Raw genomic sequence first — 25,692 nt, forward strand, 5'->3', positions numbered from 1 at the left:
TCTTATGTAATATGAATGTTATTTGGGTGTTTGTGTTGTTTCCAATATTCTACTATTGCAAATAATGCTTAAACGAATCCCTAAAAATCAAAAGTAAAATAATATACACAAACCTGTGTATCAAGTTCATGGAATAACCATTCAGAGAGAAACTATTACAAATAGAAAAAAAGAAAGAAAGAAAGAAAAAAAATCCTCAAGCTGTTTTCAATAATTATATTGTTGGTGGTGGAATTATTGGGTTAGCCAAAAAGTTTGTTCGGGTTTTTTCCATAACATCTTACAGAAAATTACAATATTATTCTCAGACCTTCATAGGACAATAATCCCATCAACTTTGCATTCCTAACAGTAGCCTCTATTAAAATTTCACCAAACAGTTTTGCTTCACAATACTAGATAGGGCATAATATCCTTTTCCGTAAAACATTCAGCTAAGAAGACCAACTACTTCACATAAAGCCTGTTTAAACTTTCACTTGAACTTTCATCTTAGTCCCATCAACCAATGCATTACTATTTTATCTCAGTCTAAAGTGGCCCCAGTTAAGACATGTTCGTCAACATGTTTTGATACCAAAGTACATGGGGGTCTGTGTCAAGGAGTCCCAGAAAGGTCTCTTCTACACCTGGTGACCATTTTACCCACTCACATACATAAGGCCTTAGGTCCCCAGGGCGAAGAATTAAGAGCCAAGGGACCCTATCCCTTCTGTCAATCTTCACTTTCACTAATCTACCAGAACATTGTCCCAGGTGATTCCAAGTCAGGTTTCTCAATTTTACCTTTGCCTTTAAGCTTTTAAAATTCCTCCAAACTGGGATAAATACAGTGGTATTGTTCAGGCCCCTTTAAAGTTGTAGAACCAGCATTAGCTCCCATTGGTACACTCAATCTTCAACACTGCTGCATTAACACCTTTGTCTTAACCTCATCAATGTCCAATATATTCACTATATTTCTCATAAACATCGACCCCTGATGGGACGAATCCCTTAGCTCTCCCCTTCTGTTTTCCTCCCTTTTCTTGTTAATGACTTTTTTTTTCATCTTTAACATCAATAAGGGAAACTGAGACAACAAATCTAATAACGTTTCTCAGCTGCTTGGTTTTACAACAGTATTGTTTCATGAGGTGCCCATGTAAAAGGGGCCCTCTTAATCACAAGAGTTACCATGACCTGGTTATAGGGCATATTCAGTAGATAAATAACCTTCATATGAAAAGCATCAAGTCAATCCAGCATGGCTTGCTATGAAGTGCACAGACTCTTCATCTGTGGTGTTCCACTTGGCATTTATAGAAGAAATACAGTCTCTCTTCTCAGATAAACAGACTTTACAGCAAGTTTTATCCAGTCCACCAGGCTACCCACTCCCTCAGGTAACCTACTATGGACAGCCATCTGTGATTGTTCTACAGTGAGCTGTGGGTCCTATGTCAACCCAACATTCTCTTCCACTCTGTAGCATTCAAAACCAAAGATACTACCCCTAAATTAGTCACTCTCGCAATCCATTTTACTAAAAGTTCTTCAGGAAGTTGACACAGATCCACAAAATAAGACTACTCCTTGGCACTACAACCCTTGGTTTCAGTAGTTTCTTGGGTTTTCCTTCTCCCTAACTGGACCACCTTCCTGGTAACCAGAGTTCATAACAGTACTGCCTTTTGTCCTAGAATAATCTCTCTCATTAGGGGTGGCTTTAAAGTTATTGGTGGTAGATCAGACTGACTGAAATCTAAGCTTGGCCCAGCATCAGGATCAGCCCCAGCACTCTATATTACTTTCATTTTAGCTATTATAAGTAACAATAGCCAACACATTATATATTTAGTTTGCTTATTATTCTGCATTTCCTTCTGTAACCAGTGAGCCACCTCATTGGGGATTGTGTCTCCCACCGTTTCTAAATTCTATTCCACAACTTTTGCCTTTAGTAATGGATCATAGCACAGCTGCAGTTTCATATCATGAGTAACTAGATAGCCATCCAAGAATCAAAATTTCTTCATCCCCAGTCCTTTCATCCTTTCTCTTCCCATAAGCTACAGTGAGGCAGGGTTATCTAGCATATTCCACTTTTTCTGACACCAACTACAAGGACTTTTGACACTAATGATCCAGAGTTAGGACAAACTTCACAGGTTAAGGGCACAGTCTTCCACAAGACTGACATTAATTCAGACATCACTGGCCAAAAAAGCTCAGGGGTTCCCAGGCCCTGTATGTCCTACTAACTGCCTACAAATGCAGAGGTTCCCGTGACTCCCTCAGGTTATTCACTAGAACAACTCACAGAACTCAGGAAAGCAATATACTTTATGATAAGTTGTATTATAGCCAAAATGGTATAAATCAGGACAAACCAAAAGAAGAGACACACAGGGCAAAGCTTAGGATGGTCACAAATGCAAAGCTTCTGTGTTCTCTCCCCATGGAGTCAGAACAGGTCACCTCCTTGGCACACGGATCAGCAACGTATGCAGAGAGTATGGTTAATTAGGGATGTTCACCTGAGATTCAGTGTCCAGAGTTTTTATTGTAGTTTCATTACAAAAGCATGCATGGTTGAATCATTGGCCACATGACTGAACTCAATGTCCAGCCCACTCCCCCTGCTCCCCAGAGATCAGACTAATAGCAGAGGGCTCAACACCCCAACCCTCTAATCACATGTTTGGTTTTTCTTGCATGGCCTACCCTGACCTTGAGCTGCCCTGTTAGCATAAATTATTAGGGCCCACAGTGAACAAAAACACTTCTATCACTTGGGAAATTCCAAAGATGTAGAGGCTCCCACGCAGAAACTCGGAACAAAAGCCAGCTGAATTCTTCATTATACAACACAAGACTTACTATAAGACATAACAAGACAGTAATCAAGACAGAATGTGACTGGCAAAAGAACAGACATGTAGATCAACAAAAAAGAACAGAGAGCTCAAAAGTAGACCCACACAAATACACTCAACTCATTCTGACAAAAGAGCAACAGCAATTTAATGCAGAAAGGATAGTCTTCTCAACAAATAGTGCTGGAATTCTTAGACAAAAGTTTATGCAAAAAAATTAACTCAAACATAGGTGTTACACAAAAATTAACTCAATATGGATCACAGACCAAAACGTAAAATACAATACTATAAAACTTCTTGAAGTAGAAAAACTACATGACCTTGATCTGTGAAAGAAAAAATTAAGTTGGAATTTATTAAAATGTTTGGTCTGTAAAGGATACTTTTTTTTTTAACATGTTTATTGGAGTATAATTGCTTTACAATGGTGTGTTAGTTTCTGCTTTATAACAAAGTGAATCAGCTATACATATACATATATCCCCATATCTCCTCCCTCTTTCGTCTCCTTCCCACCCTCCCTATCCCACTCCTCTAGGTGGACACAAAGCACCAAGCTGATCTCCCTATGCTATGTGGCTGCTTCCCACCAGCTATCTATTTTACATTTGATAGTGTATATATGTGAAGGACACTTTTAAGAGAATGAGAAGACAAGGCACAGGCTGGGAAACACATGCAAAACACATATCTGATAAAAGACATATCCAAAATATACAAAGAACTCTTAAAACTCAACAGTAAGAAATGAATTTTAAAATGGGCAAAAGATCCAAACTGACACTTAAAGATATACAGATGACAAGCATATGAAAAGATGCTCAACATCATTTGTCATTAGGGAATTGCAAATTTAAAACAATAACAGGATACCACTATACACCTATTAGAATGCCTAAAACACAAAGCACTGACAATACCAATTGCTGGTGAGGACACAGAGGACCTAGAACTCTCACTCACTGCCAGTGGAAATGCAAGACGGTACAGCTACTTTGCAAAACAGTTTGGCAGTTTCTTATAAGGCTAAACAGTCTCACCATGTGATTGAGCATTTGCACTCTTTGGTATTTTCCCAAATGAGTTGAAAACACCTGTCCACATAAATACCTGCATGTGAATATTTATAGCAGCTTTATTCATAATGGCCGAAAATGAAGCAACCAACATGTCCTTTGATAGCTGAATGGATAAACGAACTGTGGTACAATGCAATATTATTCATCAATAAAAAGAAATGAGGTAGCAAGCCACAGAAAGACCCGGAAGTATCTTAAATTCATATTGCTAAATGAAAGAAACCAATATGAAAAAGCTATGTGCTGTATGATTTCAATTATATGACATTCTTAAAAAGACAAAATTGTAGAGATGGTCTATACATTAGTGTTTGCAAGGGGTTCACTGCAGGGAGGGATAAACACATAAAATATAGGGGACATTTTTTGGATGGTGAAACTATTCTTTATACAAGACATTAAGCATTTGTCAAAATTCAATGATCTTTATAGCACAAAGAGTAAATCTTAATGCATGCATTTTTTTTTTAAGTTTATGAAACAACCTCACTGAAGGAGGTGAAGGGAATAAAGCACTGTCCAAAGTAACTGTGGAAATGAATGGAGTCTGCAAGACTAAAGGTAAAGGAATTCTATATAAACACCTTACTTTAATTGATAAAGGTGTTTCCTATGGGGGTACAAATTAACAGTTCTTAAGTGACTAATCATTTAGGTTAGAACAGCAACTTCAACAACTCCTAAAATTCATAAAAGGCATTTAACTCCTCAGCCTCAGTGTCCTCACTAACCATAACTAGTTTATAACATCTATCTGATTCAACTGACAGAATTCAGTATTTTCTTCATAAATATTACTAACTATGCATCTACTCTATGCCAGGTCCTATGCTAGGTAAAAGGGACCTGGTAGTGAACTAATTACTCTTTTTTTTTTCTTTAACAAACTACTTTTATTTTTTTAATTCATTTTTATCCGAGTATAGTTGATTTATAATGTTGTGTTAGTTTCTGCTGTACAGCAAAGTGAACCAGTTATACATATACATATATCCACTCTTTTTTAGATTCGTTTCCCATATAGGTTATTACAGAGTACTGAGTAGAGTTCCCTGTGCTATACAGTAGGTTTTTATTAGTTATTTTACATATAGTAGTGTACATATGTCAATCCCAATCTCCCAATTTACCCCTCCCCTGCCTTTTCTCCCTTGGTAACCATAAGACAAACTACTTTTAAATTCACTACTTTTTCTCTGAAACACAGGCTTTGACCCAGAAGGAGTTTAGACAGTCCAATAATTCCATTTTTATGAAAAAAGAAAAAATGCTCAGAAAAAAATAGTCATGGTCCCAGTACATAGACAGGAAGTATGTATAAAGATCTGAAATAGAGATATTGATATAATATTTAAATTATATCTGTCTTATTCTAAAATCTGATTTGTAAACATCACTTGTCTTTCTGATTTGAGATACAAGATTTTTCTTCCTTTCCACTTTATTAATTCCACAGCTTCATCTCTAATTTCTCTCTACTTCACACTTTATACTATTAGTGTGCAGATATTCCTCTCATACATCACGATTTTGTGATCCCTCCAGGTCACTGTACATGCTATTCTTTATGCCTAAAATGCTCACCCTCCCTTTTCCTTGACCAGTTGGTCAACTTTGTATCCATTTTTCAAAACTCAACTCAGATGTCACTTCCTCTTAGTATATCATGCACATGCTAACACAGCATGCATGATATCATTTAAAAATTATACTATTTTGAATTCATAAAGGACAAAGACAGCCTTACACATATTCAGTAATTTCAGCACTTAACAGTGTGCCTGAGACATAGCAGAAGCTCCATAAATAATTACTGAATTGAACTTCATATTAAACAGATTTAATCTACAAGAAACAATATAGAGTGAAGAAAAACATTATGTTTAAAGGGTCACAACAACCATGTGTGATAAATTTAAACTTTGTTTTTAAACCTAAAAGTTACATTAACAGGCCAAAAAAGAAGCTATGCTAGTAATTAAATGGACATGGGAAATTCACTAGTCTAGCTAAAAAAAAAGGAAATTAAGAAAAATTTAGTTTTCCCATCTCATTCCGTCCCCTTATCTGTAAAATAGTTAAATGAGCTGGATTACATCCCTTCTATGCATTCAAGTTCTGTATTCTGTATCAGAGCATACTGTAAATATTAATGTCAGTTTGAGATTTTCATTTACCTATATCAGGACGGTCTCAACTTTCTGTAAGCTGTCCCTCCACTATTACACCTATGCTAATGTCACATTTTTAGTTACTCGCAACTTGCCATTATGACACGTGGTACCTTAGAAACTTACTTTGTAAATAGATTATGTCACAATGTGTATGGAAAAATACTGAATAATATTAAGCATTATATTTAGTTTAAGGGTTTCCATTTATTTTGAATTAAATGGCATGTCATCGTGGCACCCATTTCAAAAAGTATGTATTGAGTCTTTATTTAGTGCCAGAAACCTAAAAGAATGATGAGAGAGAGAAATATCAACTATATTCAAGACATGTAGTAGGAACTGGAGATTAAAAGCAACTAGACAGACCTATATAAAGTGAGCACAGACCATGGAGAGCCAGTCAAGGAGTTTACATTTGACATTATAAGGAATGGGAAAATCATCAGAAAAATAAGAAGTCAAACTGATAATTTAGGATGATTCTGGCAAAATGAATGAGAGCAACAGTACTAATCATAACTTCTAAACGGGAGGAGGTGACACTTTTCTCCCCTACCGTCAATGAGTAACTGAATTTCATCAGCTGTACCCTCTAAACCCGTTTTCAAAATTGCTGACCCCACTACATCTTCACTCTGCCGTCACTTTAGCCCAAGCCACTACCACCCCTCACTTGAATGACAGCTTCCAGCATACTTTCTCTCTCTCTTCTAACTCTATCTTTTTTTTTTTTTAATTTATTTATTTACATTTTTGGCTGTGCGCAGGCTCTCTCTAGTTGTGGCTACTCTTGTTGCGGTGCACGGGCCTCCCATTGCAGTGGTCTCTCCTGTTGTGGGGCACGGGCTCCAGGCGCACAGGCCTCAGCAGTTGTGACCTGCGGACTCCAGAGCATAGGCCCAGCAGCTGTGGTGCACGGGCCCAGGTGCTCCACGGCATGTGGGACCTTCCCGGACCAGGGCTTGAACCCGTGTCCCCTGCATTGGCAGACAGATTCTTAACCACTGCGCCACCAGGGAAGCCCCCTAATTCAATCTTTATACAGAGCGTTTTTAAAATGTGAATCAAATTATGTTCCTTTCCAGCTTAAAATCCTCCAACAACTCCCCTTCAGTTTTTAGGATAAAGATTCAAACCCTTTGTGCTCCATAAAAGCTCTATACTAATAGCCTCCTCTCTCCTGCCACTCCTCCCCTCTGTGTCAGTGCTCAGGCCATACTGGCCTTCTCATATTTCCCCAAACACTCCATGATCCCTTCCTACTTCAAGGCATTTCCATATGCCATTTACTAAAACACCTGACATTCTTCCAATTACATATACCCTTTTTACCTACTGTATCCCTGGGCCAACTAAGCCTAAACATCATTTCCTGAAACAGCCTTACCTTACACTCACACCAGACCAGGTTTTCCAATAATACACTTTCACACTTTGTAATTCTCCTTTGTAGCACCTTCTCCACATATCGATTGAAGATAATGAGTTAGCTAAATATTTCAACTACATATGCCTTAATAGAATATAAGCACGAAAACAGATCCTACAGCTGTCTTGATCACTGTATCCTCAGTGCTCTGCACATGATGGTCACTCAAATATGTTAAATGAATTGATGGATACCTTCCACTGGGGGTCAGAGGAAGAACGGCGTAGCAATGACAACAAAGAGAAAATTAAATGCCTAAAAATCTTCCATAGACTTTTCATTGGTTTAAAAAGTTAACTCCTGAATCTTTAAAATTATCTGCAGTGTTCTAATGTAGGGGTCAGCAAACGTCTTCTCAAAGCCCAGATAGTAAATATTTAGGTTTGTGTACAATAGTCTCTGTTGTAACTACTTAATAGTGCCACAGTAGCATGAAAGCAGCCACAGACTACATGTAAATTAAACTTTACATATACGTAAATTTACTTACAAAAATGGGTGGGGCTTCCCTGGTGGCACAGTGGTTGAGAGTCCGCCTGCCGATGCTGGGGACACGGGTTCATGCCCCTGTCCGGGAGGATCCCACATGCCACGGAGCGGCTAGGCCCGTGAGCCATGGCCGCTGAGCCTGAGCCTGCGTGTCCGGAGCCTGTGCTCCGCAACGGGAGAGGCCACAACAGTAAGAGGCCCGTGTACCACAAAAAAAAAAAAAGTGTGGGCAGCCTCAAGGCTGTAGCTTGCTGGTCCCTGTTAATATACCCCAAAGAAACAGGAAACAGAAATTAAAGCCAATAAAACTAAATACGAAAAATAAAAACCAAATTTGATAGTCTAGTATTCCTCTGCTACATTTCTAGACCACAGGAAATTCCAAAATTCAGTGCAAAAAAACCTATGGGAGTCCTATTCCCACATAAATTACTGCTAAGAATATTATGATATTCGGCATACATTTAAGTCTCAATAAACTCTAGCAACATCAGCCACGAAGGTAGAAACCCAAATCTAGCCAGCTCTTCCCTTAGTAAAACACAGGAAAAAAATGTGTAATAAAACGTGTTAGCATCATGAGGCATAACTACTTACTGATGTGTCAAAAGCATTCAAGCAAGAATTTGAATCTACATTTCAAAGTAAAAAAGGTTCTATTTAAATGATAAGGTTAAACCTGCCTACCATGTGAACATAAGTCAAGGCTGATAAAATAGAAAAATAAAGCTAGACACTTTCAGGGAAAATCTGGTTCAACCACTTCTTTAGCCTTCCATAAAAATCCTTCCAAAAATAAAAGCACTCCATGTGATGATTTAAAATTATCAATCCCTAAATATATCAGTGTTAGGAAATCAGTCATTGTGACATTGTAATTCAATTCCTCTGCAATGAAAGCTCTTATATTGGTCACAGCACCACAGCAAAGAGGGTTGCGATTCGCTGTAGAACAGTGAAAATGTTTTTGCCTCTAATTGTTCACATACACTATGATTCGGACAATATTTCCTAACAAAAAAAATGCTGTATTTCATGTTCAAAAAAGTTAAATGTCGACTAAAAGTTTCCTGAGTTTTAAAATGCTCAGTTATCCTGAGTAGATAGAAGGCTGAAAAACAAGAATACCGGACCGAGAGTACAACAGTCAGCAAGCTAGTTCCCAACCTATCAATATCAGTTTACTCAACGCATCTAAACTCATCCAAATCTGAAGCAAGAGTTAGTAACTGGTCGATAGCTACTTCAAAGGATTATTATAAAAATACAAAAGATGATAAATTAAAAATATACTTACTGCAGCAAACAAAGATAACTTCAAATCAGTCCCTATGTCAGAGTCCTCAAGGCCACCCCCAGGTTAGATGGTTCACAAGAAGGACTCACAGGACTCAGCAGTCATAGATATTCACAGCTAAGATTTGTTCCAGCACAAGGACACGAAACAAAATTAAAAAAGGAAAAGGTTGGGGCTTCCCTGGTGGCGCAGTGGTTGAGAGTCTGCCTGCTGATGCTGGGAACAGGGGTTCATGCCCGTGGAAGGGTCCGGGAAGATCCCACGTGCCACGGAGCGGCTGGGACCGTGAGCTATGGCTGCTGAGCCTGCACGTCCAGAGCCTGTGCTCCACAACAGGAGAGGCCACAACAGTGAGAGGCCCACGTACCGCAAAAAAAAAAAAAAAAAAAAAGGAAAAGGCACATGGGATGAAGTTGAAGAAACAATGTATAAGCTTCCAAGAGTCCTCTCCCAGTGGAATCGCAGCGTGTGCTTAATTCCTCAAGCAACAAGTTGTAACAACACATGAAAAGTGTTGTCTATTACAGATGTTCCTAAGAAATTCGGTTGTTTTTATTGAGGGCTGGTGACATGGGCACCCTCTGCCTAGGACATACCAAAACTCCAGAACCCCAGAAGGAAAGCAGGTACACAGCATAAACCACATGCACAGTTGAGGCACAGTGAACCACTCTTTATCACTTAGGGAAAGTTTTGTATCACAGTAAGGGAACTGTTTACCAGCAAAGGGCCAGCTAAGGAATAGGCAATCTCAGGCCTGCTGTGTTAAGTCTTTTTTGCACAGCAAGTATATTATGAAAGAATATTACTGAGGGTAAATTATTATGCCTCATACCAACTTCAGATGGATTAAAGTCTTAAATGTAAAAAGATGAAGACAACAGGAAAATAATAAATGGCTAACATTTGTTGAGCTCTTGCTATTTCCCTGGCATTAAGTATTTTATATGTATGACCTTACTTAAGGTTCACAGCAATTCCAGGGGGTAGTCCGAGATGACACTCAAAATACTCAACAACCATTATCACATAGCTGTTAAAACATTCACGCATGTACTTCCTAATATCAGCCCTGTAGATATGTACTGTTATTATCTCCATTTTATTAAAAAAAAAAAAAAAGGAACAGAGAATCCAAAGATATACAACTAGTACATGACAGTGACGGGATTTTTAATCTAACCTGTCTCAGAGCCCTGGCTCTTGTCTTTATTACACACACACACACACACACACACACACACACACACACACACAGTAAAAACCATAAAGAAAAACATCACTAAATTTAATTACATGAAAATTTAAAACTATACATGGTAAAGGCAACAAAAAAAGTCAGAAGCCAATGGCTGAGAGAAGATATTTGTGACACATTTAACAAGAATTAAATTCAGGCCACACAAGAAACTTTTTCTTATCAATAAGAAAAAGACAAACAACTCAGTAGAAAAATCAGTAAATAAGTAATACACAGAAAAGGAAACCAACCAGTAAATATATGAAAAAATTATAAAATTAATAGTGATATAGATGCAAATTAAAATGAGTATCATTTCACACTCAACAGACTGGCTAAAATTTTAAAGTTAGATAATAGCAAGTGGGCTAAGATGAGGAGCAAGAGAAATTTTCATTCACTGCTGCAAAGTATAAATTAGTAGAACCATTTTAGGAAGATATTTGGCAGCATCTGGTAAAGCTGAATATCCACAGATCCCCTGATCCAGTGATGCTATCCCTAGGTTTATATCCTAGAGAAATTCTGACGTATATGATCAAAGAAACATGAGTAAGAATGTTCACTGCTGCACTATCTTGATATTATCAGTGAGGAATAACTTGAATGTCCATTAGCAGAGGAACGGCGAGCAAAAGAATGGTATATTTAAATGATATTATACAGTAGTAAAAATAAATGAAATAGACCTATAATATAAATACACATGTACCGCAAAGACATAAAACTGAGTAAAAAAAAAAAATCACAGAACATCATGTATCACTTATATAAGTTGTAAAACAGACATACAAAACAATATCATGTATTATCCACAGATACATAAATGCATTAAAGGTTAAAAAAAAAGATGGCCTATATAACATGGTTTAGAATTCATTGTTTTAAAGTAAGACACATTAGAAGAAACTCATTTTTATATTTGCTACTAGGGTGCTAATGAATGAATTAGCAGGAATCAGTAATCAGGAAAGAAAAAGTGAACATCACTACAAGACCATAAGGATGTTTAAAAAAAAATAAGATAATCCTGAACAACCTTCACCAACAAATGACATCTTAGATGAAATGGACAAGTTCTCAAAACCAACACAAGAAGAAATATATATATAAACCTTAATGGGCCAACATCTATTTTAAAAATTAAATCTGTTCTTAAAATTCTTTTCCCAAAGAAAACTCCAGGTCCAAAAGGTTTCATTGATGAATTCTTTTAAACATTTAAGGAAGAAGCCACATGAATTGTACATAAACTCTTCAAAGGAAAAAAAAAAAAAAGTAACACTTTTCAACCCATTTATAAAGCCACAAGAATACCCCTCCCCCGCAAAAAAAGAGGAAAATTACAAAGCAATCCTGCTCATGAACATAAATGCAAAAAAAAGAACATAAATATATATTCAATATTAGGAAATCAAGTCTATAATAAATGTTAAACAACATTTATTATTATAAGAGGATAGTACATCACACTCAAGTGCCAAGTAAATCTATTTCAAGGATGGAAAGGTGGTTTAATATTTGCAAATCAATAAATACAATCTAGGGAATTCCCTGGCAGTACAGTGGTTAAGACTCCACACTTCCACTGCAGGGGGCATGGGTTCAGTCCCTGGTCGGGGAACTAAGATCCTGCAAGCGGCACAGCACGGCCCAAAAAAAAAAAAAAAAAGAAATGCAATCTACCACACTAACAGAAATAATAATAATAATTTAATCATTTCAATAAATGTAGAGAAAGTGTTTGATAACAAAATTAACATTCACTCACAACAAAAATTCAGCAAATAAAGTAAAAAGGAACTTCTTTAATCTGATGAAAAATATCTACAACCCCCCCACACACACAAATATCCACACACACAAATATTAATGGTGAGCTATTAAAATTTTCCTAAAATTCTATCACCATTTCAATTCAACATTATGTTGGAGGTTCTAACCAGTGCAATAAAGGGTGGGGTGGGAGGGGGGGTTAGGAGGGATGTTGAGCCTTTGCAAATGGTATCACTGTATAGTATATGTAGAAATTCCAAAAACACTCACAGGCAAATTATCAAAACTAGTAAGTGGATTTACCAAGGTCACTGAAAAAACAGGTCAAAATATAAAAATCAGGAAATAAAATTTTTAAAGTGGTACCATTTATAGCAACCAAATCAAATACCTAAAAATAATGCAAATATGTATAAAATTTTACAGAAAAGTACAAAATGTTAGCAATAAATATTTCTTAAAGTCCCAAATAAATGGAGGAGCAGACCATACCCATAAAGTAGAAGACTCACTATAGTAAATATGTCATTTCTCCCCAAATTGATCTATAAATTCAATGCAATCCCATTCAAAATTCCTAAAGGTTCTTTGTAGAAACTGACAAACTCATTCTAACATTTAAATAGATTACAAAAAGCCAACTAGGGAAACCTTGGAAAAGAACAAAACTAGAAGACTTACACTACCAGATGTCAATACTTATTTTAAAGCTACAACAATTAAAGCAGTGTAGCACTGACACAAGGATAAACAAAGAAACCAATGAACTAAAAGAGAGGCAAGAAATACATAGATACAATTACTAACTTAGGACAAAGAAAACCCTGCAGTAGAGTAGGAAAAATATGACTTTTCCAAAAAAAAGAAAAAAAAATTAATCTTGACCTCTACCTCATACCATGCACATAAATAATTCCCAGATGGCTTGTAGACCTTACTATGAAAGGTTAAAAAACAAAGCTTTTAAAAATAAACATTGGGGGCTTCCCTGGTGGCGCAGTGGTTGAGAGTCCACCTGCCGATGCAGGGGACACGGGTTCATGCCCCGGTCCAGGAAGATCCCACATGCCGCGGAGCGGCTGGTCCCTTGAGCCATGGCCGCTGAGCCTGCGCGTCTGGAGCCTGTGCTCCACAGCGGGAGAGGCCTCCATACCGCAAAAAAAAAAAAAAAAACATTGGAATATACCTTCATAACTTTAGAGTAGACAAAAAATTCTCACAGTGCAAAAAGTGCTAATAATAAAGGAAAAATGTTAAATTGTTAAATTCTACTCATCAAAAGACACTATTAAAAGGTTTTAAAAGCAATCCATATATATAAAAATGTATACACATATGTGTATATATGTGTATATATATAAAATTTATATCCAAAATATATAAAGGATTTTTACAAAACAATTAAGAAAAAATACATAAAGCCCAACAGAAGGCACTTCACAGAAGAGTATATACTAATGGCAAACAAGTAGTTACCACAAACCACAGGACAAAAATCTCAATGCAATACTACTATACCCCCACCAGAATAGCAAAAATGCAAAAAAAAAAAACAGACAACATAAAGTATAAACTAGAAAGTGGAATTTCGGGAATGCTTATTTACTGCTAGTGAGAGTTTAAACGGATACAACCACTTTGGAAAACTGAAAGCATCTAAAGCTATAGATATAAGTATACACTATAATCCAGCAATTCCTCTCCTACATATTTTGCGAACAGAAATGCATAAATGTTCACCAAAAAACATGTTGCAAAATCTTCACAGCAGAAGCAGTAGCCCAAAACCAGATACAATCTAAATGTCCATCAATAGCAGAATAAAATAACTTATAATATATTCACACAATGGATTGTTATGTAACAAGAAGAATGAGCAAACAACTAACAAATATGCATATAACATTTACTGGAAGAAGCCAGATATAAATAACACATGTCTATAATTCTACTCATATTGAATTCAGGAATAGGTAAAACTAAGCTACAGCAATAGAAATCAGAACAGTGGTTGCTCCTGGGGTGGGGTAACAGAATGACTGACGAGCACAAGAAATATTCTGGTGTGCTGGAAATATTCTATATCATAAATGTGGATGATTGTTAAACAAGTATACACATTTTCAAAATTCCCTATGCTATATGCAAAAGACTTGTACATTTTATTGTATTTAAATTATACCTCAACAAACCACTGTCAATATTTAAGCAAAAAAAAAAAGGCCTAGATTCTAGACAAGTGCTATGCAAAGTAGTCCGTCTACAAACTGTGAGGACCTATGACAAGATAAGGAGCTTGCACCAGACTGCATCAACACACTGCTTTCTTCAAAGAGAAAGTCAGCTGAACTAAACAATGGATTTCAACTAAACTGTTAGTTGTGGACACAGCTGACTCACATTCTAGTGAAGGCTCCTAACCTCAACCTGGACCGGAATGAGCACTGTTGTAAAGAACAACCATAGTGGTGCTTGTGGAGAAGATTAGGAAATGTCTTTGGTGAGACAAAGGAGGCAATGGAGAGACAAAGGAAAATGAGAACAGGCTAAAGTTCTTTTGGGCTAAGTTAGATATACTATTTTAGAAAAAGGAGAAAGAAGAAACAGAAAAAGTGAGATAATTTAAATAAAAATATAAGATAACAGAGTTAATTCCAAGTATATCAATAAATGCAAACATAAAGGACCAAACTCACCAGTTAAAAACAAAAGACAGACTGTATTATTTATTTATTTATTTATTTTAAATTTTTTTGCGGTACGCGGGCCTCTCACTGCTGTGGCCTCTCCTGTTGCAGAGTACAGGCTCCGGACGCGCAGGCTCAGTGGCCACGGCTCACGGGCTCAGCCGCTCCGCGGCACATGGGATCTTCCCGGACCGGGGCACGAACCCATCTCCCCTGCATTGGCAGGCGGATTCTCAACCACTGCGCCACCAGGGAACCCCAGATAGTATTTTTTAAAAAATAATAACCTATTATATATCAAAAGAGCTGATAGTGAAAGGATAGAAAATATATAAATAAAACTGGTAAAATATACTAATTCTGAAAAAAAAGAGGCCTTAAGACAAAAAGCATAATGAGGCTTAGAGAGGTTCACTAAACAATGACTGAAAGTCCAATTCACCAAGGAAACAATTCTAAACAGGTACACATGTAACAAAATTAATTTAAAATAGAAAAAAGCAAACAGTTGATAGAATTTTAGAGCATAAATGGTAAATCTACTATCACAGTAGATCTTAACACACTCTTTTCAACTTTTACCATCAATTCGCCATCCTTTCTCAGACTATCTTCTTAGATCCAAAGAGAATGACACACAGACACCATTCCGTTCCAAAGCACAGAATGAATACTTTTGTAGTCTCCCATCCCATATACACAAGCCAAATGATCAAGGAGGAAATTCATGGATCTTAGAGACTAATGGTCAATTCAGATGTGTACTGAAGTCTTCCAGAGGCTATTTCATCATTTATGTTACAAGAACAGTGAACTGTCTGAAAAATGTCAGGTACTAGGCAGCTGACTGCTGCCATCTACTGGACACAATGGTCATTTCAACTTCAATCATATTCGCTTAAAAAGTTCTAGTAAGAGAGCACATAAGGCCCTAAACCGTAATATTTTCTGAACTTCCTTTATCTAACGAAATAAGAGATGCTGCCTCTAAATTAAGTACGTGTCCTCTCCATGTCTGTGCAATTTAACAAGCCTCTGGTAACAACATTTATTTTTTTCCAAGTCACAGGTTTATATGAATAAACCTGTGAAAATTACATCACCTGAAGTCTACCTGGAATTTAATATACCACAAAGACTACCAATTTTCCCATACAACTACTGGAAAATTGATTTTATATACTCAGTAACTACAGAGAATAACTTTAATCACACCAACTATACTTTACTCACATGGCATATAATCCACATTACTTGCAATTTTTCTTAAAATATGCATGTATAAATATATGGTAGGTCCTCTAGTGCTCATTCATATCTGGTGCCCTCGCCTACCAGGCACACAAGAAAATTACACTTCCTGCCCACTCAGTACATAAGATTAGTTCCAGTCAGTATGTTGTGAGTAAAAGTGCCATATGCCACCTGCAGGCCACAGCAGTAACTGCATGTGTGAGACCCTCTGCCAGTAACTGCATGTGTGAGATCCTCGTTACCAGAGTGACAAAGGGTCTCAAAAGAGCCCCAAGATCAAAGCAGCTTGGAACACTGAAGACAGTTGCCCTAGAGAGTTGTCCAGACCTACAATAGACATTTTAAGGGTAAAAAATAAACTTTTATTGTGTTAAGTCACTGAGAGTTGGCACTGAGAATGTTACCTCAGCACAGCCTAGCCCAGGATTTCTCATCAGCAGCACTATTTACATCTTGGGCTGGATAAATCTTTGTTGTGGGTGCTATCCTGTGCATTACAGGATGTTAAGCAGTATCCCGGTATGTACCCATTAGTTGCCAGCAGCATCCCTCAATGTGACAACCAAAAATGTCTCCAGACATTGCCTTCCCCTACTGAGAACCACTAACCTAGCTTAACCTGAACAGGACAGGGTGTCCATATGAATATGTGTGTGTATTTATTTACATACAGCTGACCTTTGAAAAACATGGGGTTAGAGGTGCTGACCCTCTGCACAGTTGAAAATCCACGTTTAACTTACATTTGGCCCTCTATATATACACTGTTCCTCCATACCCGCATTTCCGCATCCGCAAATTCAACCAACCACAGACTGTGTAGTACTGTAGTATTTTTACTATTGAAAAAGATTCATATATAAGTGGACCCTCGTAGTTCGAACCCATGTTATTCAAGGGTCAACTATATTATGAATGTGTATGAGAACATATTTAACTCGTGCTATATTATACAAATATATGCTTTATTATGTATTAAGACCAGATGTTTTGTAGGCCTTTAAGAGATATGAATTCCCATTTCTCAAACTAGGAAAGTTAGTTCATAAACTTAAAAAATCCAATCAATATCCCAAGTCTCTCTATAGCAAAGTAAACAAAATGTTCCAAAATGGTATATAAATCCATACATACTATGCTGTTCATCTCAGAGGACTCATAGCTCCCAACTGGGTGGACATTTCCAATGGGCTCCAAGCCCTCTTCATCCCACATGTACGTTCCATCAGAGCTATCAGATGGAGAGAGTTCAAATGAAGAACCAGCTCTGTAATCTGTATCTGGTGAAATCAAGTTGTTTCCAGAAGCATGTTTTGAACATTCACTCCTGTCTTCAGTTGATTTTTTAAAAGAGAGGAAAAATAAGTTATTAATTCATAAAAATATAATTATTTCTCAGGTTCAAAAAATATAAGATTTAATAATTTGATATATTATAGCAAAAAAGTTGGCAAAAAAGTATTCATAACTAGAATCTTCTAAATCTAAACAATAAAAAAATCAAGATGCAAAATCTTAAAAATAAACTACTGAAATATTTCCCAATAAAGAAAATTCATTGAGCCATCTTTCACTTCTGCAACATTTCTAGAAGTGTACATAAAGCCTCATATTCTTTGAATATTTCCTAAGATATTTATTTTTAAGCACTGCCCAGGAAAGTCTTTACTCTGTGTATATCATTTAACCTTGCAGTTGACTCCTTATAAGGAAATAACTTGCTCCAGCAGTCACTCCTAACTAGAAGACCCTCAGGCAGTCAAGGGTGTATGCATATCTCCAGGGATGGCCTAGTCCTTCACCAGATTACATGCCTATACCCAAACCGTCAGTTTGTTCCTTTTTCAGGCCAGATGGGCACAGAGATAAATTTTCTCCAGTATTCAGCACCAGGATTACCAAGTATAAGAAGAAATGTTTAACAGGTGCTATCTCACTCTCAATTAAAAAAATTAAGCTCCTCTGAAAGTTTAACTATTAAGTCTACTAAGCAAGAAATCTAACTCTTCCTTTAAAAAAATGAAAATTGCCTACGATAAAATAATTCATTAGATTGGACATAACCTATATTAGTCCATTTACCCTTTGGTACAGCTTTACTCTTAACAAATAGTAGTGATCTACTACCCTAAAGGAAGAGATGGTTTAAAACAGGCTGCCACTGATTGGAGGAAGCAGGGAAAAAAAATAATTTTGAAGCAAGCAGGAATAAGCCTGCGTGTGACAAAGAAGAGCAAAGGTAAAATACCATAAGGGAATGAATATTTTTATGGATGTTGTTTTAGCATGAAAAATAGAACAAGGGACAAAAGTCACAAGGAAGGTAAATGTTGCCCCATTCCAATTTTGTCTAGATCCATCCTTCCATGAAATTGTTAGTATCCTGGTATTAATCAGAAGATAATCCTAAGTGGAAATTCAGTTCTATTATCTAGGAGAAAGCAAAAAAAATTTAAGGACATTAATATTTACCAGAGACACTTATATCTATCCACTCATCAGTTTTACTGAAGGATTTTTCATTTTCCTTGGGGGAATCAAATATATCCTTTGGTGGTTCATTTTCACACTTTTCTTCTTTGAGAGAAATTTCCTCTGGAGTTACTCTAGTTCTGTTGGAATCTTCTATATCTATAAAATCATCACTGAAGTCTTCACTTAAATCATTCTTATCAGAAGATGACAGAGAAGACAATGAAATGTCATCCACATCATCACCCAGGTATCTAATTTTAGTATCATGTTTCATGGTCTGGTCATTTTCTGTTATATAACTATCATTTTCAATTAGTTCTTGGTCCTTATCCTTAGCTCTGTCCTTAGCCACAAGTGCAGCATCTTCCTCTATACATGTGTCAGCCGGTGAATTTTTATTACCATCAACTGTGATAGTCCCAGAAAATGGAGATCGGCCAGATTTCAGTAGAGAGGGATGAACCATCCTATAACCCAAAGTGGAAGTTACACCCGGGCCATTTGGTAAAGCCAACTTCTTTCCACCAGCAGCATAAGGCCTATTAAATCCATACCTTAAATGTTCATTCCCATTGAGTACTTCTGACTGCCGAGAATTTCTTGCTAGCATACTTGACCTCAGAGGCACTCTAATGGGTAGCTGTTGATTCTGATAAGGCTTTGTAAGATCTGCAGCTCTATTGAAGGAATGTGATCTGGTTATAGATGAAGGTGGAAGGAATGAATTCTGAATGGAATGTGAAAAACTCTGTGACCTAACCATTTTTTCACAAGCAAGAGATTTAATATTATCTAGGGATTGTGCTAAGCTTTCTCCAGAACTGCTTCTGGTGGCACAGGAGTTTGCTCTAGGCCTTTGGATGCTACCAGCTGATCGGTTTCCATAAAATCCATTCAACTGCGACTTTGGAGCACTGACTGAAGCATATGAAGTCCTTCCTAATAATGTGCCTTTGGTGAATTTACCCAAATTAGACGGTCCAGACAAAGACTTTTGGTTTAACTCTTCTGCAGATGACACAAACATAGTAGATGTCTTTGCTAACTTTGATGTGAGTAAAGAAATACTTTTCAAACCTCCCTTCATCCCATTTTTATCAAACATTCCTTGAGCAGGTGCATGTTTTTCAGGATCAATTTCTTTATCATGTGAACTCTGAGTACCGTTAGGCTCTTCAGGACTTTGTGCACTAAACTGGTATTTATTTGCCGTTCTCCAATTAAATGAATGGGACAATGAACAATCAGAGCCATTATTTTTGATGTAACTTTTGGCATTGCTACTCTTGGAAGTTCCCAATAAATTAACAGGTTTTCCATTTGGCATTGGCTGCAGTGTACTTCTTATAGGTTTTGTTCCATACTTTGGCAACTTGGAACCCAAAAAAGTCTTGATTTGTGTTTTTTCTTCCATGAGCTATATGGTGCATTTGTTCTTAAAATTTGACAAAATCTGAGGAGACAAAAAAGCAGATTAAACATTTCTAAATAAGGATAATTACATGGATTATTACATAATATGAATGCATATTCTTAAATAAATGCAGCAAAAACCAAAAGTTACTCATAATTCCTACAGAACTCTTAATAAATACTGATTACACTAATTAATAACTTCATGTTAGAAGAAAATAAACATTTTTGTAAACCCTTTTATTAACTTGGGCTATGGATGATGATAGCAAAATCCAGAAATAATAAAATTAGACTATCAAATTTGTATTAAAAAATAACACTTCTACAGCACATCTTCCAATTTCCAATCCAAATTATTTTTTCCATTTTGGGTAATATTATTTCCTTCAAAAATAAAAACGTGACTTTGGTTTTTTTTTGGGGGGGGGTTCGCGGGCCTCTCACTGTTGTGGCCTCTCCCGTTGTGGAGCACAGGCTCCAGACGCGCAGGCTCAGCGGCCATGGCTCACGGACCTAGCCGCTCCGCGGCATGTGGGATCTTCCCGGACCGCGGCACGAACCTGTGTCCCCTGCATCGGCAGGCGGACTCTCAACCACTGCGCCACCAGGGAAGCCCTGGTTTTTTTTTTTAAGTGCACTTGATCTTATAAAAACTGGAATGCAATTTAAAACTTTCATTATTAAAGTTACGAGAAGGATGTAGATAAAGAATCCAACAGCACCAAAAAAATTCTTCTGGCATCAAGGGCTGAAATGTCAGCTGTCATTTTAAGCAAATATCTCAAAAGAATTTCTATCCAGTAATATAAACATACATTACAGTTAGTGTCAGGGTGAGAAGTATAATGAGTTAATAACATCGATTAGTCCATTAATCTCAACCTCTCAAATTTTTTTTCTTTAATATTTATTTATTTGGTTGCACCAGGTCTTAAGTTGCAGCAGGCAGGCTCCTTAGTTGTGGCATGCGAACTCTTAGCTGCAGCATGCATGCGGGATCTAGTTCCCTGACCAGGGATCGAACCCAGGACCCCTGCATAGGGAGCGTGAAGTCTTATCCATTGTACCACCAGGGAAGTCCCTCAAATTATTTTAAAGGTAATAAACAACAACAAAAAGGTTCAATGAACACAAAAGAGCATAAAAATAAAGTGTCCTCTATGTGAGTAACTTTAATAAATTATGTCATCTGATGACATTACAAAAATGAGATAAAAATATTAAAATGCCCTAACATTAACAAAAATATAATATGGTCACTATATGTTCACTGTGGTTATATAAAAATGTTGTAACACGGGCTTCCCTGGTGGTGCAGTGGTTGAGAGTCCACCTGCCGATGCAGGGGACATGGGTTCGTGCCCTGGTCTGGGAAGATCCCACATGCCACGGAGCAGCTGGGCCCGTGAGCCATGGCTGCTGAGCCTGCGCGTCCAGAGCCTGTGCTCCGCAACAGGAGAGGCCACAACAGTGAGAGGCCCGCGTATCGCACACACACAAAAAAAGAGACAGACTAGGGCTACCCTGGTGGCACAGTGGTTGGGAATCTGCCTGCCGACGCAGGGGACAAGGGTTCAAGCCTTGGTCCGGGAAGTTCCCACGAGCCACAGAGGGGTGAAGCCCATGCACCACAACTGCTGAGCCTGCGCTCTAGAGCCCGCGAGCCACAACTACAGAAGCCCCGTGCCTAGAGCCCCGTGCTCCTCAACAAGAGAAGCCACCACAATGAGAAGCCCGCGCACCGAAACAAAGAGTAGCCCCCGCTCGCCACAACTAGTGAAAGACCGCGTGCAGACCCCAAAGCAGCCAAAAATAAATAAATAAAATTAATTAATTTTTTAAAAAGATACAGACTATACATACGTGTGTGTTTCATTTTTCAGCCAAAAATCCACCAGCTACAGTCGAACAAGAAAATGCTTAAACTAAACATCTCTAAACTTTAAAAAGTAGTGGCCAGAAAAAGATTCTGCACAGTGTGATCTGGCTCCTAGCCTGATTACACTGCCTAGAAGCAATAATGAGAAAAATTGGTGAGTTCATAAAACTTGAAAATTTTAATATATAAATATTTTAATATTTTAATAAATATCCTCCGGTTTGGATATAAAGACCTGCTTTGGCATGCCCTAGAAAAGTCCAGGAGAACATCTTCAGCACAGAAGCTTTAAAACCTAAGCTGAGACAGGCAGAGTGGCCACCAGAATCTGTTGACTTCCAAGGCATTCTTCTGAGTTAAGGAAAGGGTCTGAAGCCCCTAGAAATGTACTACACCCTCGGCAGGATGGAATAAGGCCAGTACAGGACACTTAACAAAATCTAAGGAGACAGGAGAGCCTGGAGCCCCAGAAGAACTCTCCCCCCACCACCACCTTATATTCTTCAACTACAGAGAAGCAGACAGAGAATAAAACACACTGCTCAAAAGATGTATTGAGGGGGTACAGTAAAAGGAGGAGACAAAGTCACAGCTAAGATGAGGATGGCATCAAGGAGAACTCACCCATGTTATATCAGGGCAGATACAAAGTCTTGACTTCACTATCCAAGTATTTACCTAGCAAGATATAAAGAAAAGGCCATGCAACTGTATAAATAAGAGGGTGGAAAGAAGAGGAAAGAAAAAAAGAACCTAGTCTGAAAGCAAACATAACACAGGAAAATAAGGAAATCCCCAATGAGTTCTTTGTAACAGAAAACAACCTAACAAGCACATACATTTAATAAATCAAAAGCTCAAAGATGAAAAGACAAAACAGGTAAGTTGAAAAGAAAAGTTATGGAGCTAAGAAAATCAATTAAGAAAAATGAATTTGAAAAAAAAGCAAGAAAAAGAACCAAACACTGAAAATCAAACTAATGGCAAGAAGAAAAATCATAAGAAAAATCTCCTAAGTACTGAGGAGAAAAACAGACAGAGATACCAAGGCAATCAGATAGAATAAGTAGGACAGAGACTAAACAGAAAGATACTTAGTATCCCTGAAGTAGAATAACTAAACAAATAGAAGAGAAAAAGCAGGTAGACATGATAGAAAATAGTCCTAAAATAAAGGTAAAGAAAATCTACAAAAGGAAAGGAAAAATACAATAAACCACAGATCCAAATACATATCTAAATTAAATTAATAAAACGTCAAGGATAAAGAAATAATTCTCTGGGAATGCAGATTGAAAAAAATCATTTTGTAAAGAAAATTTTAAGACTTTTGAATAAGCAAAAAAGATCCTTCTGATGAAATGCTGCAGCTTCTAGGGATAATTTAATCCTACAGGAATTGTCATTGGACTATTTTACCACTCTGTAAAGATAGAGGTTAACATATAGAAAACTAATGGTAAAGCACACAATTCTTGTCTACAGACATGCAAATAAATTCTGCCCATTTCAGTTGACTTCTCTCCACCATGATGGAAGAAGCCAGCTTTGCAAATTCACTTCAATATTCCTGATCTATAAATGTACGTGTCCTTTGCATTCTCCCTTGAGCCAGCTATAACATATCTCTGACTCCCTCATTAATGATTAGATAAATAAAACCTTTAACATGTCCATTTGATATCTGAATAAGAGTCATGATTTAATTCTTTTCTAAAATTTATCCTTAGTAGTTTTGGAAATTCCACCAAGATACCCAGTGGATTCACCTGACAGAGCTAGGTAACTTCTTTGCCAAAATAGTACATACACCTCACAGGCAGCTCAAGCCCAGACATTTCTTGTCTCGCAGAGGTGAACTAAGAACAGCAATAGAACTTTGTTAACTGTGCTTTCTATTTTAACTTTCCTCTCTTCTAATTTTGTTTTTGTTTTTAGTTTATTTATGGTCAATAAGTTATTCTCTGTTGGTGATAACAATGATTCAGAATTTGATTTTATGGACTGTCATTCAGTGATCTCTGTAAACAAATTAATGGTTTATACAGATCTGTGTTGGGTGAGAGAAAAAGAAGAATCTGATTCATTAGTCACCTGTTCACTTATCTCTTTTGTTTACCTATCTTTTTTTTTTTTTTTTTTTTTTGCGGGCCTCTCACTGTTGTGGCCTCTCCCATTACGGAGCCTGTCCGGATGCGGCCATGGCTCACGGGCCCAGCCGCTCCGCGGCATGTGGGATCTTCCCGGACCGGGGCACGAACCCGTGTCCCCTGCATCGGCAGGTGGACTCTCAACCACTGCGCCACCAGGGAAGCCCTATAAAGTCTCTTAAAGCAGCTCTGTTTCGACTGGCTTATAGAGATAAATATGCACTATTTTTATAAATTGAATATTACCAAAATTCCCAGAAAATAAGCAAATTGATCTTCTAATATTTTAAATGTGTTATATATTTTTAAATTATTCTTACAGAAATTAATTCAGAAAGGTTTTAAGAACTAAGTTCATATAATTAAGGTAAATGGCAAACAAAAATAGTTTAATAAAATAGGTTTATCTTCTGCTTTTTAAAATCAATGTTAAGTATAATACAAGCATACATCTTTATTCCATTAGAGTAACTTTCTAAAACATATACAGGCTTACTGATCAAATAAGCCAGTATTACTCACACACAGTGTTTAAGACTATGAAAATGTAAAACTGTATTTAAATTGAATGACTATTCTGACAAACTTTTCATTTCAACAGTAATTATGTTTTATAGTATGTCAGCTTACAAATAATTTCCAAGAACTTTAAGGTAACAAAAGCTTAGACTAATATTAAACTGAATTAATTAGTGGATAATCACTGGCTTGCTAGATCATTTCTAAGTAAGAATATTAAAATTTTGGTTACTAAGCATAATTTCAAGTTTATGTGCTTTTGCTTCTTGTTATTGTGTGCTACAGAAAGACTCTCTTTGGGACATGTAAATGAACATGTTCGTTTTTGCTACTTTGAGAAATTGTACACTAGATCCCATTTTTATAAAAGTAACATGCCAGATAGATAGATAAATAGACAGACAGACAGAGGATATAACATAGAGATGTGCGTGCACCTATATATTTAAACACACAAACTGTTAATACTGATTACCATTAGGGAAGTGAGAATTAAGTGAAAAGAAGTCTTCTTTTCACCTTTACATCGTTATTGCTTAAATACTTTAAATATGCCCATATTTTTGTCATTTAAAACATGTTAACTAAAAAACTGCATTTAAAAAATTAAAAAAATTTATTCAGTATGAAACAAGACTCTTAAACAGTTTAATCTTACCAAAAAAATTATTTAAAATTAAGTTTAATATTACAGAAAATATACTTAAAAGACATAAAAATAGAAGTTTGGATAAAACACAAAAAGAGGATTTTTTTAGTCAACAGACATTATTTTTTCATAAATTACTATTTCAATTTCTCCAGACTTCAACCTCAATTTATTGTTTCACTTATCAATTTTATCTTTAAAATTTTATTCTAAATTCACCATATCCATTCCACAATTCTAGTTCTTACCCTCATCTCTTTCTGCATTACTAAAAAGCCTTCCTACGTTATCAAGATTCCGACTCCATTTCTATTCAAA

General features: G+C 36.8%; 1 protein-coding gene across 3 annotated transcripts in view; it reads right to left on the reverse strand.

The window, feature by feature from the left end:
* The window catches only part of CCSER2 (coiled-coil serine rich protein 2), a 160,156-nt gene that overhangs the window by 105,268 nt on the left and 29,196 nt on the right, over positions 1-25,692 (reverse strand). For all 3 annotated transcript variants that reach the window (XM_082855081.1, XM_082855082.1, XM_082855084.1), the window contains exons 2-3: positions 18,759-20,214; positions 17,421-17,617 (exon numbers count right to left, since the gene is read on the reverse strand). In XM_082855081.1, coding sequence (XP_082711207.1) covers positions 17,421-17,617; positions 18,759-20,175 — 1,614 coding nt within the window. In that variant the 5' untranslated portion in view covers positions 20,176-20,214. The remainder of the gene's footprint in view (positions 1-17,420; positions 17,618-18,758; positions 20,215-25,692) is intronic.

This window comes from Leucopleurus acutus, assembly GCF_964270905.1.
Source record: "Leucopleurus acutus genome assembly, chromosome: 14".
NCBI classification, from domain to species: domain Eukaryota; kingdom Metazoa; phylum Chordata; class Mammalia; order Artiodactyla; family Delphinidae; genus Leucopleurus; species Leucopleurus acutus.